At 39.5% G+C, this 14,897-nt stretch overlaps 1 protein-coding gene across 1 annotated transcript; it reads right to left on the bottom strand.

The window, feature by feature from the left end:
- Positions 1-10,378: 10,378 nt before the first annotated feature.
- LOC148849518 (HMG1/2-like protein) lies at positions 10,379-12,200 on the bottom strand. Its single transcript, XM_088948444.1, has 8 exons — positions 11,887-12,200; positions 11,752-11,806; positions 11,468-11,590; positions 11,307-11,364; positions 11,144-11,188; positions 10,966-11,046; positions 10,734-10,829; positions 10,379-10,653 (listed from the first exon to the last, which is right to left on the bottom strand). The coding sequence occupies exons 2-8, from the start codon at positions 11,796-11,798 to the stop codon at positions 10,636-10,638; spliced, it is 468 nt and encodes a 155-aa protein (XP_088804570.1). The 5' UTR covers positions 11,799-11,806; positions 11,887-12,200; the 3' UTR covers positions 10,379-10,635.
- Between the last annotated feature and the right edge of the window lie 2,697 nt (positions 12,201-14,897).

Raw genomic sequence — 14,897 nt, 5'->3', positions numbered from 1 at the left:
TTTTAATAAAATAGTATGTATTTGAAATTAGTAAAACTGATAAAAGTAATGATGAACCCATTTATTGACACTTAGGCTGAATTTGGATGGAGTATAAATACAAATATGTAGAGTGCACTACATATTTGTATTTGTACTCTTTCCAAACTGAGCCTGAGATACCATTAGATGCCACATCAGCAAAACAGTGAATAAACATCTATTTATCGAAGGAAGCGTTAAAATAAAGGTTCCCCCAACAGTAAGCATACACATAAACCGAAGTCTACTTTTGAAAGTTCCTATGCGTATATATTCACATAGTGGGGGAAATGCTGAAATAACACCTATGTAACAGCATTTATTTAATAAATATCCACGGTTTCAAATACACGGTATACTTATGCAGCACCATTTTTTTTTTTTTTGCACCTGAGAAATGGCACTGGTTCTGAACATAGCCTAAAACACTTTTTGTCTCTTTACCACAGCCCAAAGCTCAAAAGCACAAGTTTGTGGAAACATAGTCGTACTTTAGATTGTTCCCTTTGATTGATTTTTCCTATTCATTGTTTTATAGAAATTGTGTTTGATTGCTTTCATTTTGAAATTCTTATTGTTGAAGGCATATTATGACAATACTCTTAAAATGGTCTTTCAAATGGTATTTTAGGATATTTTAAACATGAGTTTTACTTGAGGATAAAAGCAATATGGTTAAAAAGCAGGAGCACATAAGAAACGGAAATTTGAGGGAAGGTTCTTTATCAAACCAAACACAGCCTAATAAGTTGGCGTGAATATGGTTTTGTAAGAGAATCCCCTCAATATGCACATTCATGCACTATAAAAAGCAGGAGCACATTTGAACCGTACAAATACTGTAAGTGTAAAGGACACTCCTGTTTTGGGGAGGGGTGGATCTGCACCATTTGCATCTTTTCCTCTTTGTTTCTTCAAGTAAAAGATGGTACTTTTGCCTCCATTTCCCATTTGGAAGAAGGAAATTGCTGAATTTTGTCCATTTTTCTGAATACCAAAAAAGCAAATACTGGGAAAGATATGTAAGTGTCATTCACATTTCGACACTGTAAAGGGAATATTTTGAGAGAAGCCAATTGGGGATATTTGTAAACCACCAGAACATATAAATATATAAATAAAAAACATCTAAGGAAATTGGGCACCCACACTCTTATACAGTATGTCACTTTTTCAGAAGAAATTATTGCTAAATAGATCAAATAGTCTACACTTTCAACTTCTCTGATGTGAAGTAACACCTTTGAACTTCTCTCCTTGGATGTAAGTTTTTATAGGGGTGTCGTTTGTCAACCATTTTAGGAAGATTTTTCGACGGTGTAGATGACCAAAAAATATAATGAGTTTTTGAAAGTCTTTCTTTGAGATTTAAGACCGTTTGTTAAGTATTCTATTTTAGCATTTGTTAAACGAAAGTTTGATTTATTATCTTTTGTTATTCAACCAAAAAAAAAAAAAAACTTTGCTAAACAGGTATGATCTTTTAAAATTCTAACTAAAGAGGACACTATGCAAATAAGACATAAAAGATACTCAAAGAGATACATGTAAGAGGGGCTGTTGTAGGGCAACTTTGATTGTTGTGTAATTCTCATAAATGAAAAGTGAAAGGGAGAATGACGGTTCAGCCCAGGGTAAAAATTTTTAAGCCCAAAGTATAGTTGGTGTGGGTGCCAGCTTGGAATTAATGCCAATTCACAGGCAGGCATTGATGTATAGAGTGGGGGTTTTGATATTTTGAATGTTTATAACTCTACAGTGGAAATTAGAAATCTGTCAATTAATGTGGCAATTTATTATTGATATAAATCAAGAGTCCCAATACAATCAAGTATAATCATCGATGAAGTGGAAGTTTTTTTTAATAGATATCTGATACCTCGTAGCATGGGGATAAGTGGACATGACCTAGCATAAGTGACGACTTAGGATGACAGTTTGGCCATAACTCGGTGTAACGAACTCCCTAGAGCCCGGTCGGACAACTCGGTGGATGTGGCAACTCGTCGGGAAGTAACACCCAGCTTACCCCGAATTTTCTCTAAGGGAGGAGTGCCCCAAGGTCCCTTCAAGCGAGGAGTCCCGAGCTCCTCTTAAGACTTGAGCTCCTCCCAATGAGCCCCGAACTCTTCCTTCCTGAGAAGGGAACACCCCAACCTGCAGCTAAGTATCCCGAAGTGGAAACACTTCGGGTCAGCACCATTAACACTCTTGTCCATTCTTGCCTAAGGCTCACCTCAAGCATAAGCACCTCGGCGCACCCCCAACACCTCGGTGTAAGGTAGCTCAGTGCAAAGTAGCTCGGTAACCTGCAGGAAAGATCTGCTTGACAACAGTACCTGTCAAATATGGAGGTTGCACCCACGTCCCTCGTCAGGCGGCGGCGTGCTTGCCATTTCTGAAAGATGTGGCATGTCTGACAGGTTCGTATCCTGCAACGGTTGCCTGCACCCGTCACCTCAGCTCTGGCAGTAATGGTTGTGGCAGAGGCAGTTACACCTGACTTGACAGAGGCGATTACGCCTGATTTGACAAGACTCCAATATAAAAGGACCCCGATCCCCAAGGAGCAAAGGTATTGAACGCACGCCATCTGCACTCTTATCTCTCTCTTTGCATTCTCTACAGTTCTCTCAAAATTCTAACTTAAGCATTTAGGTCGGTATAATCGACACACATGCGCCATTTACCGTTAGCCTTTTTTACCAGCTTGGGTAATAAAGACTGCGAAGAGCTTCCCGACCTCCTCGTCAATTACTCTCCATCGTTCTGGGGTTAAGCTGCGTTTCTTCTACCTAATGGGCCTAACTACAGGATCAGTATTAAGCTTGTGAGTTATGATGCTAGGGTCTATGTTGGGCATCTCTACCGCGGACCATGCAAAAACATCTAAATTTTCAAATAAGAAACTTACCAGTTGGGATCGCAGAGGCTCCCCAATAGAAGCGCCGATCTGAAGTGTCCAAGCTGGGTCCTCTGTCGATGCCGAGATGGAGACAATCTCTTCGGTGGGTGCAGCTCACTCATCGCACTGCTCCGTAGGTCACTCCAGCTCGAGGTCGTCTACCACCTTGGCTTTTCCTTTGAGGGCGACGACATAGCATTGGCGGGACTCGAGCTGATTGCCTCGCGCCACCCCAACTCCGAAGTCCGTAGGGAACTTCATCGCCAGATAGTAGGTGGAGACCACCGTGCGTAAGGCGTGGGTGATGGACTGACCTACTATGGCATTGTACGGGGAGGGAGTCGCGACCACCAAGAAGTCATGATTTAGCCTTATCATGCTAGGCCAAGTGCCGACCTCCACAGGTACGATGACTCTTCCAGAAGCCTGACTTCCTCTCCTATGAAACCTACCAAGGGAGTGGTTGTAGTCTTGAGATCGCTCTCTCGGAGCTGAAGTTTGTCGAATGCTGCTTTGAAAAGGATATTTACCAAGCTGCCAGAGTCAATGAGGACATGCCTGACTTCAAAGTCACTAATCTTTATCTTTATGACGAGCGCGTCATCGTGGGGGTAGTGGACCCCGCGCGCACCATCCTCTGTGAAGAATATCAGGTCTTCCGTCCTTGGCCGCTTCAGGGGATTCTGCTCTTCCCTGGCGGCCTCGCGAGCTGATGTCCGAGTTGCAGCCGGGGTGCAAACCACGACGATCGAACCTTTGATGATCACATGAATAGTTCCCCGAACTGGTCTTTCTTTAGGGGGCTGCCTCTACGGCTGCTCTGCTTGCCTGCTGGATTCGAGAGCATTCCTACTCTACTCCCCCTGCCGACCTGCTTTATTATTATTATTATTATTCTATACAAAATTTCTTAAGTATCCGCGACGGATGAGCTTTTCTATCTCATCACGGAGGTTTTACAATTTTCAGTGCTATGACCATGGTCTTTATGGAAATTACAATACAAATTCTTATTTCTTACACTAGGATATGGCTTCAGTCGAGGTGGCCACTTCACATGGGCGTCCTTGATCGCCATAAGGATCTCGGCCCGCTTCGCATTCAAGGGCGTGTAGTCCATCCTCTCTGCTGCTGGAGCTCGGAAAGGCTGACCTGGTCTTGCCCCCAGAGCTTGGTTCTTCTTCTTCTTGCTATCACCCTGAGTTGAAGACACTCTCTCCCTTTTTCTTTTCTCAAGGGCTTGTTCACCTTTCTGGTTGATCTCCTCCTCCGTCCCTATAAACTGGTCCGCGAGTTTGAGAAACTCGATCACAGTCTTGGGCTGATTAACAACCACATGCCACATTAATTCCTTGTGCATGATGCCCCTCTTGGCCGCAGTGAACCGAACTACGGGGTTTAGGTTGGGTATCTGCAGACAAGCATCATTAAACCGCTTGATATAACTCCGGATGGACTCTCCTTCCCTCTAAACTATGCCAAGGAGGCTCTCTTGGGTTCTGGGGCACCGCTTTCTTGTCATAAAATGAGAAGTGAAGACTTGCACGAACTGCACCCGGCTTCTTATTGATATGGACGCAAGGTTCTGGTACCATGTGCGGGCCACCCTTTTGAAGGTGGTGTAGAAAGCCATGCACATGCAGGACTCGCTGGCCCTCGCCAAGTGCATCTAGGATTGGAAGACGTCAACATGGTCATTCGGATCGAAGGATCTGTCATACTTATCCAAGGGGGGGGGGGAACTTTAAAGTCCTTGAGCATATGAACAGCAAGGAGTTCTGGAGATAGGGGGAATGGAACTGAGAGAAGCGGAGTAGCTTTTACTTCACCCGAGCTTACCTCTTCCTTACCCTTTAGCTCGGGCAGGTCATGAGTGGCAGCTCGGTGAGCTTGACGGCACCTCCGCTGCTTTCTTGCTGGCTCGGTGTTAGTACTACTGGTTTTGTGTTACCTAGCTCGACGGGCCCAAGGAGGGGCTTAGACGGCTGCTGGTAGCTGCGAACTGAGGGGCCTTGCAAATGCTGAGGCGACGCGGGCCTAACTAGCTGAGAGGCCCCCGACCTGACTGCAGGCTACGAGGCTGGGGTAGCTGGTCTCTCTTTCCTGCCATGAGACGATGATGAGGTCTCTCCCTAACGAGAAGGACATTCATTCCGACGGCGAGGCTTGGCTTGCTGCGTGACCGAATGCCAAGGAGGAAGCGACTATTGGGCCTGAGGCAGTGGAGGAAACTATTGTTGATACTGATATTGGGAAACTTGATGCAACACTTGCTACTGATAGAGTTGAAACTACTTGAACTATTGCATCTGAGCTTGCATAGCTTGCATGCATTGCACCAGGTCTTCAAGCTGGTTTTGGCTGGTCACCGGAGGAACGATGGAGGGTTCAGTGAAGGTTGATCCAACCGTGGAAGGAAGTGGAGCGTTCACAGGTTTCACTGTCTGAGGCACATTCAGGCTAGGAACTCCGTCCGTAGAGAGGGGGATGGTGAACTATCCAATGCAGACAGTGGGTATCTGAAGTCGCTCCCCAGAGGCATTTTGGTCGGCACCTCATTCGGCATTGCTGGAGGAAGCCATGGATGCTAAGTTCTGAGAGTTGCAGAGATTGGAGAAAGGCTTTTTGAAGCATTCCCACTGACGACGCCAAATGATGCAGCGCGATCCGGGCAATCCTAGCTAGCGACGGACGGTACCTGAGAAGAAGATGGAGGTGAAGAATTCCCGGGGAGCTCGCCCAACGGGAACACTTCGATACTTAAGTTAGAATTCTGAGAGAACTGTAGAGAATTCAAAGAGAGAGCTAAGTGTGTAGATGGCGCGCATTCAGTACCTTTGCTCCTTGGGGATCGGGGTCCTTTTATATTAGAATTCTATCAAATCAGGCGTAACCGCCTCTGCCGCAGTCGCTACTACCAGAGCTAAGGTGGCGGGTGCAGGCAGCCGTTCCAGGATACGGACCTGTCAAGAGTGCCACATCTTTTAGAAATGGCAAGCACGACGCTGCCTAACAAGGGACGTGGGCGTAGCCTCCAGATTTGGCAGGTATTGTTGTCAAACATATCTTTCCTGCAGGTTGCCAAGCTACTTTTTATCGAGCTCCCTTACGCCAAGGTGTTGGGGGTGTACCGAGGTACTTATGCTTGAGGCGAGCCTTATGCAAGTATCGACAAGAGTGTTAATGGTGCTGAACCGAAGTGTTTCCACTTTGGGATACTTAGCCGTAGGTGGGGGTGTTCCCTTCTCAGGAAGGAAGAGTTCGGGGCTCATTGGGAGGAGATCGAGACTCCTCGCTTGGAGGGAGCTCGGGGCGCTGCACTCCTTCCTTAGAGAGAATTCGGGGTAAGCTGGGTGTTACTTCCCGGCGAGTTGCCACATCTACCGAGTTGTCCGATCGGGCTCCGACAAGTTCGTTACGCCGAGTTATGGCCAGGCTGTCATGCTGAGTCATCACTTATGCCAGGTCATGTCCACATGTCCCCATGCTACGAGGTCGGGCCAAATCACCCTCCATCAATATCGATGAAGTGGAAGTTATGGCCTTATGATACAGATCGATGATAGAGCAGTTGATGTGGAAGGGCTTCTTGTAAGATAATAGAGAACCCAATAACCTACGGTTGCTCTTGGTGATTGGTGACTATTGCCAAGTGGTGTGGGCTTGAGGAGGACAATCTCGTTTCTATAGCAAAGTAAGAAAAAGCCCAAGTTGGTTTTGTAGTTCTGGTTTTGTCTCCTTTCTTATTCTAGTCAAATGAGCTTGAATCGCTTGTTTAATGGATCGGTTTTGGATTGGAACCGTCCAATCCAAAATCAATTTAGACAGATTGGACGGATCAATAAGACATTAAATTAGATAAATCTGATCCAAAATATTTATTAAATTGAATTGGACATATTGTGACGAGATAGAAAATTTACGGTATTCTAAGGTATTTTGTAAATAGTAAGATAGAGCAAGTCCATTTCCTAAGCAGTTTAAGAGATTTCCCCATAAAGAAAATTAACAAGATGACCTTCAAAGTAAGATTGTGCAGTCTTATCAATACGTGATTGCATTCTTAATAAACTTCATTGACAAAAGAGTGGCGGCCACCTCAATTTTATTCATTCAATTAAAACTTTACACAACAAGAGGGTACCTCATAGAACAGCGTCTGCCTCTTGTTATACCAATGCAACTGAAACCATGGAATATATATAACATGACTAATGCTCCATTTTTCGGTAAGCCACTTATTCAGGTAAATGCATTTATCTGGGTAAGTTTTTTTCATGAAAGAATCATCTAGGTAAGTGCATTTACCCATATTCTTTTATTTCTTATGTAAATAAGATAATGACCATCTTATCTATAAAAATTCTATTATTAAAAGGGGCATTTTCGTCCCATTCAAGTATTATCAATTTTCTTCTATATGGAAAAGTTAATTTACCCACTTAAGAGATGGATATCACTTACCCGAATAAATGATACCCAGTAAAATAAGCTTTCACTAATCCCCACATAAATAAAAAAAATGAATATAAATTTCTTAGTCAATGACAAAAGACAAAAGCTGTCAAACGGCTGTGAGTTCCACCTTACAATTAAAAATAAAACTATTGATTTGATCACAGGCAAAATTAGTACTACTGAATTACCTTTCATGAAGATATGAACGAGTTGTATCTGCCTACACGTCTGTCATCTAACTAAGAATCCTGTTCGCTAAATAGATCCATTTATAGGAGAAAATACCAGAATTAGAAGGCGCCTATATCCATTTATCATCGCCATTAGATAGTGTAACACCACTGGCCATAAACTAGGAGTTTAGCTTCATCGCCTAAGCGGGTGTCCAGTCTAGACCAATCTCATGTAGCAGTCTCATCAAGGATCATGTTGCAGTGATGGAGGGATCTACCTCTTCATTACTAAATAAGCAAAGAGGACCCTAGTCACACCATTTATCATACCAAAAGCAGAGTTCACCTAACCGAAATATCCAGATAGAATGTTCAACAACAAAATACACAAGTCTGCAATTAGTCTTCCAGGGAGGATCCATTGGATTTGGAGCAATCAATGCACCTGTAATGTTTGTCATGAAGAAACCACCCCCGGAAGTAATCTTGCCAAATTCCACTACCGGTTAAAGCATGCCGAAGAAACAAGGTTTTTATAAATATTATACAAATATAATATATATATATATATATAATATACAGATAATATGTGATGTATAATAAATATATATAAAATACATATAAATATATATGCAGGTAGACCTGTTCATGAGCCGGGCTAAGTTCGGGCCAGGCTTTGTCTATGTATCAACAGAATACATTCAAGCCCAAGCCCAACTCTGAGCCCAAGCCCAGCCAGAAATTTGAAAATAGAAAATTTTGTTCTTTTTTTATTCAATAAAAAAGTATTTTATTTGTATTAAAAAGCTTCAAAACTAAAAAATAATAAACATCCCACTATTGCTTGAAAAAAATAAGAGAACAAAGAAAATTTATTGTATATATATTTTTTTATTATTTAATATAGTATCATGTCGGGATCAGGCTTGACCTAAAATTATGACCAAGATCGACTTATAACAGGTCGGGCCGTCAAGCTACCCAGCCCATGAACTTATCTACATACCGGTCAGTTCGATTAATCACCAGTTTTCTAACCAAAAACTGAATTAGTCCTTCAATTTTTCAAAAATACCAAATCGATTGATTTGATTAACCACATTTTCTATATCGATTTTCTCAGTTTGCTTCGATTATTCAATTTTTTATGAACACCCAAACCAATTGTTATCCAAACAAAATTATAAACCCAAAACCATCCCAATTAATAATTATCTTTATCAAGTTCATACATGATTATTCTAAAAAATATTTATTTATTTATCTAATTTTCTATTTATTTAAATAACTAAAAATTTAAAGTATAACATAACTTGAACAAAATGACAAAAAAATACAAAAGTATTTATATGTTAATAAATTAAACATTTTTAACTAACATTATCTTGTTTATTATCAATCAAATTTATTACTATAAATTTAAAATATAATGAAATTTATAAAAGTTAAAATATATATTATAACTATTCAATAAAATAATCAATTCAAGGTGATTCAAAACAAATAATAACCAAAATCAACCCATCATGGTAGAGTTCACATCTCCTCCACCCCAAAAGGAGCTGCCCCACAGCACATCCCCGCTATGCAGTGAAAACATCTCCCAATGATGACATCATCAAAACTAATACTATCATCAAGAGATGTCCCCAATACACAACGGGAATGTGCTGTGGGGGCAGAGATGTGAACTCTCTATGCTAAATAACAAGTAATAAATCAAGTTCAAATTTTTTCTTCATGGAACACTCAACCTCACATCATATATCAACTGCACATGAGAACATCTCCATTACTTGCACGTAATTCATGGGATATGTGCCCAATACTCAAGTGGGATGTAAATAAGAGTATCAATGGACCAATAAAACATATTGAATTTGGATAGACTAGACAGACCAATATGACATATTACATTGTAATGGACCAATAAAACATATTGAATTTGGATAGACTAGACAGACCAATATGACCTGGGATTGAACCAGGTCCATTTGTAATGGACTCCTATTAGACTTAATCGAATTGGATCAAATCCAATCCAATTGACATCTCTACTAAGAAGTCGGTGTGGGGAGCACTCAAGTTGCAGATCCCAATTTAAAGGGTCATTTATTATGATTTCACTTATACATGATTGTATAGGTTGTCTTTTCCTTCTTTTTCCTATCTTTTCCTTCAAACCAAATACTTGTACTTCAAACCAAACATAAGTTAATTAAAAATGTTATAAAAGAATAGGCCTATGGTTTTTATTCAAAAAATTCCCCTAAACTGAATGAAAATTAAAGGATATATTTCCTTAATTGCTTATTCTAAAGTAACCCAGCAAAATTGACCAAATATAGAAAAGGGTAGTTGTAGGAGTTACGACCTTTCAAGGCCATTCAGCTTTTTACCGGCACAATTCAGAGGCCAAGTGGAGGTAGAACCCGGAAACTGTAAGGTAAGAAGCTGCTTTCATCTTAAATTGCGGAAAATAATGCCGACACCATACGAGGCAAGTGGGTATTAACGGCTAACGGCGAAATCGACAACAATCTCCAGCCATCCCTTTGACAACCGTCAAATTATTAACGGTTAAATCGTACACTGCGATTGAACGTACCTTTCAAACTTCAGGTTTCAGAACCGGTCTCGCCCAAACCACGAACCCATTGGAAGAAAAACAATAAAATATCTTCAATTAAAATACCAATTGTCTAGTTTAAACGTCAGATCTCAAATAGCTACCCAAACAGTGTACAATTTTCCTTCTAACGGAAGATTAGTAAAACAATTAACAAAGAAGAGGGGCCAAACAGTACATTGAAAGCCAAAGTGAACAGGACTACGAGGGCCTAAACCCTAAGCTGAATCCATTAAAACAAAAGAGCGAGAATAAGTACAAGGACGGGCATGGACTTTTTGAGCTCCTTGGAAAGCTCCGTTAATGTCTTCTTTTCTCAGATCAACAGGATAAAAGGGGAAAAAAAACGAGCATCTATTTCTTCCTTTTTTTATGACCGAGTAACATTGAATAAAGATCGATCCTACACTACACTTCCTACACACTAGCCTTCATTCGCCTACACATCTCTACTCGTCGTCTTCCTCCTGTAAAAAAAAAAATATTTATTTATTTTTATATAAATAAAAAAATAAATAGTGGAAGGTTTTTAATAAAGAAATCAGACATCTCCACTCTCGTCATCTTCTTCGTCGTCGTCGTTCACTTCCGACTTCGACTTGTCAGATTCCTCAGCATCCTCGGCCGCATCGGCTCCCTCCGCCTAATGATTTTGTTTTATTTTATTCAAATTATTAAATATAACAATTACCGAAATAAATTATTGAATATAAAATATACAAAAAATAAAGATTTTTCATTACAATTTCCATTAAAATCAGCTTCAAACACTTGAGTACCTTTCTCTTGTTGTAAGCTTGCAAACTCTTGTTATACTCGGCCTTCCTTTTCTCCGCCTTGGCTACATATGGAGCTTTCTCCTGTACACAAGATAAAAAACTAAAACAATTATTAATAAAATATTAATTGAGAGATTATTTTTCGACTGGTTTTTATTTCCTGAGAGGGATCACTTACAGCTTCTGACATCGCCTTCCATTTATCTCCACCAGCTTTGCCAACCTATAATTTGTCGATTTATTTTTTCAGCAAATATATGCGGAAATTAAAACTCGCCAAAAAGTACGTAAATACGATCAATATGAGGATTTATTTGATCTTCGGAGAAGTAATAACTTACTACGGAGACGGATTTGTTGTTCGGGTGCTTCTCCTTGTACTGCTTCCGAAACTCTTCCCTGGGAGACAAAATCAGACGCTCGAGATTTCAATTACCCGGGAAGAAAAATATGTGGAAGGAGAAATAGCAAATCCACTGGAGCGGTCGAGAATATAACTTACATGAAAACGAAGAAAGCACTGGCAGGCCTCTTGGGCTTGTTGGGATCCTTCGCTGCCTTCTCCTTCTTCGACGACTTCTTCGGCTTCCTGTCCTTTCCAACGGCTTTACTCTTCACAGAAAGCCTAAACAGGTGACAATAATGAAAATGGAGGAAATAAAAAAGATGTTCCCGGTCAAGATATGAGAATGAACGGATCTAAGATCTGAAGCGTTGAAATCCAGACTTACGCGCCTAAGCTATGATAAGGCAGAATAAGGAAGCGGCGAGATGATGAAAACTTACCTAGAGTCCGCCCTTTTAGTCTCGGTCTTGGATTTGCCTCCTTTCATGGCGAATCCTGCAGAAAAAACGATCGGATCGGTGAGAATCGATCAGAAATCGGTTGAAAATCGGTTGAACTCGTTCGGAATCGGTTACCTTTAGGGTTAGGGTTTCACAAACGCAAAGGATAGAGTTCAGAGAAATGAGAGAAAGAGAATAGATGGAAAGGGAGAGGTTTGTTTGTCGTATGAGTGTGCGTGTGAGAAGAGCGAAAGGCGAGGGGGGATAAGAAGGTCGGAAACGAAAAAATTAAAATTGAATCAGAGCCGAATTGAAATCCGGGTTTGGGCGGGCAATTGAAAATTTATGCCACGTCATCGATCCGTGTACTCTCACCCTATTCGCTCATTACGCTTCGCATTCTCCTTTGTGTTTCCCTTTGTGTTTGTTATCAATCTGCTCTTTTGCTCGCTCTCTCTCTCTCTCGCCTGTGTTTTGAAATGTTTGTGGGCCCCTTCTATGGGACCTTAACGTTTGACTGATACGTGGATGTTGCCGTTTCCTTCTCCGTACCCTTTATGATTTACAAAATGACGTATCCGTCCTCAGATTTTTATAAAATGAAGTCCAAAGGCAAGTGGTACCTTGGTGGGCCTGGTGGGTCTGGTGGTTGGTCATTGATTTGATAAACAATGTCTGTCACTGTTACTGTCAAAAAAATAAAGGATAAGGAAGAAAAAAAAAGAATATCAGGGAATACGAATCCATCTCACACCACACATCTGATATATAACTACGTATGGAGCCATATTGACCAGTAATATTCCAGGTGTATGGTGTAAGATGGGTTTGTATCCTTGACATTTTTCTACTTCGGCCTTCAATGTTTACAAAGAATAATAGCCCTTGGATTTTACAACACATTATCCTTCGTGAATTGGGAACATCTTCCCCCGCATAATATTATACAGATAATGAGATATTTTCTATGTGACTGATATAAGCGTAGACAGAATTTGTGTGGGCTGGAGATCCGATCTCTTTGCTTGCATTGGCTACTGGCTGGTGTTTTTGAATATCAATTTTTTTAAGTCTTAAAAAGTAAAAAACATCTAATATTTTCTTCCGAGGGTAAAGCAATTTGACCAGGAACCATTGCTATTGCTTTGTTGTTTTTTTTTTATTGGAAGTTTCTTATCTAAAAAGCTCAACTATTATTTTTTTCATATATTTTTCCTAATACTGTTTCTTTTAATCTTCGACTATGTAATGTATCAAAATAAAAATATATGATCATTGGCATGTTAAAATTTGGTTGATTGAAAAAATAATAATCAGCAAAATAACGTTTCATTAAAGATATTTTTTTAGTTTCATGGAAAAGTTATTGACGAGGAAACTGAACAAAAAATAAAAATAAGAGAAAATATAATAAATAACAAAAGTTAATAATAATAAAGGTTGTTGGGTAGGAGAGAGATAGTAACAAGACCATTGGCGCTTATTGTTTTTTTAATGCATTTGATTTGGAGAAGAAGAATAAATAATTACCTTTGTCAAGTACTTTTAATCAAATTATGCAAGTGTACATAATATATGGGATTAATGTAATCAATCTAGAGAGAATCGATGGAATAGATATATCAAATTGGACCGTTGTAGATGTAATGATGTAAAGTATTTATTGGATTGGACCTGGTCTATTCGTATTAGAATCATATTGGGTTTGGATCGGATTGAATCAATATCTAATTCATTGATATAAGATAAGAATATTAATGTCAATAGATCAGATTTAGCTTAGAAACAATCTAAAATACATATTGAGCTTTTGGGGTCTTGTCTTTAAAGATAAAACACTGTTTGATAAGCCACTTAATCTACTGAGCATTTAAAAGCGTGATTAGAGGATATGTATCACATAGTAATACTAAAAAGCTTCATTTGGAGCTTCCTCAAATTCGGTGTTTTCAGTCATTTTTGGTATTTCTTCATGCACATCCTCTCATCTTTATAGCTTTTGGTTATTAAACAGAAAAAAGACAGCAAGCTTAAAAGATCGCATGAAAAACTTGCCAAACGCCGCATAGGTTAAAGATAAGCAGCTTTGATCCCATACCTCCATGTTCAAAAAGATAGAGTGACCATCTCAACTATTCGTAAAGGAATTTAATTATGATTGACAATTAGAGATTGAATCTACCAGTCTCAAATTATTGGACTTTGTAGTAGAGTCAATTAGGTGATGTATTATAGGTATTTTTTTTCCTTTTCTTCTTGACACTCTACCCTTTCATCTCTTCCCCAAGCCCACTCCTTCCCCAACGTTACAGGACAATAGTCGACAACATATTTATAAGGAAATAAAGACTACAAATCCTTATCAAACCCTCACCTTTTACAATCTTCTATACTCAAGTCCATAGGAGATAGGTTGCCAAATATATTCTCTAGGATGGTCATTACTTCATCTATTAACATTGTTGATGGTATCATCCAATACATTATTGATTTACTATAGAATAGTTTCAACATTATCCAATTTTCTCAAATCAAAGAGTTAACTAGTCCTTTTTCTTTTCTAGTGGCATCGCATATTTAGGCCATGTTTGGTTCAATTCTCATTCTTATACAAGATGAAATTCTAAGATGGAAAAAAGAGTAAAAATGGGAAGAATGAGAAAATATTGCTACAAACCAAACGCTTTTTTTTTCAAAAAATGATTTTTTTATGGCAAGAATGAGAGTAAAATTTGTAACATGTTTGGTTACAAATTTCATTCTCATTCATTTTTCATTAATCAAAATAATAACATAAAGGTGTCAATTGACCGCTTTTGGATTCGACGCCATGCAATCCAAAATCAATTTAGATGGACTGGATGGACCAACAAGACATATTGGATCGAACTAATCCAGTCCAAAATATTTATTAGATTGGATTGGACCATCCGATCCATTCATAATAAAAAATTATATTGGATTGGGTTAGATTAAGCCAATATCTTGTCTATTGGTATAAGGTAAGAATATAGGTGCTGATGGACCAAGTTTGGGTTGAAAATAGATTGGACATTCTAGACATTGAAATGGACCAGTCCAAAATGCTCCATATTATTCATTGGATTAGATTGAACCTGGTTCAATTATAATGTACTCACATTGGA

The sequence above is a fragment of the Nelumbo lutea genome, chromosome 6, assembly GCF_056320005.1.
Source record: "Nelumbo lutea isolate HS-2025 chromosome 6, American lotus-T2T, whole genome shotgun sequence".
Taxonomy (NCBI): domain Eukaryota; kingdom Viridiplantae; phylum Streptophyta; class Magnoliopsida; order Proteales; family Nelumbonaceae; genus Nelumbo; species Nelumbo lutea.
This window is presented reverse-complemented; position numbering and strand designations above follow the sequence as displayed.

Excerpts from the sequence above, each read along its gene's own strand:
- LOC148849518 (XM_088948444.1), bottom strand. The coding sequence starts at position 11,798 with ATGAAAGGAGGCAAATCCAAGACCGAGACTAAAAGGGCGGACTCTAG. Across the intron at positions 11,591-11,751 it reads ACTAAAAGGGCGGACTCTAG|GCTTTCTGTGAAGAGTAAAG; the intron begins GTAAGTTTTCAT and ends TCACCTGTTTAG. Across the intron at positions 11,365-11,467 it reads AGTGCTTTCTTCGTTTTCAT|GGAAGAGTTTCGGAAGCAGT; the intron begins GTAAGTTATATT and ends TTTGTCTCCCAG.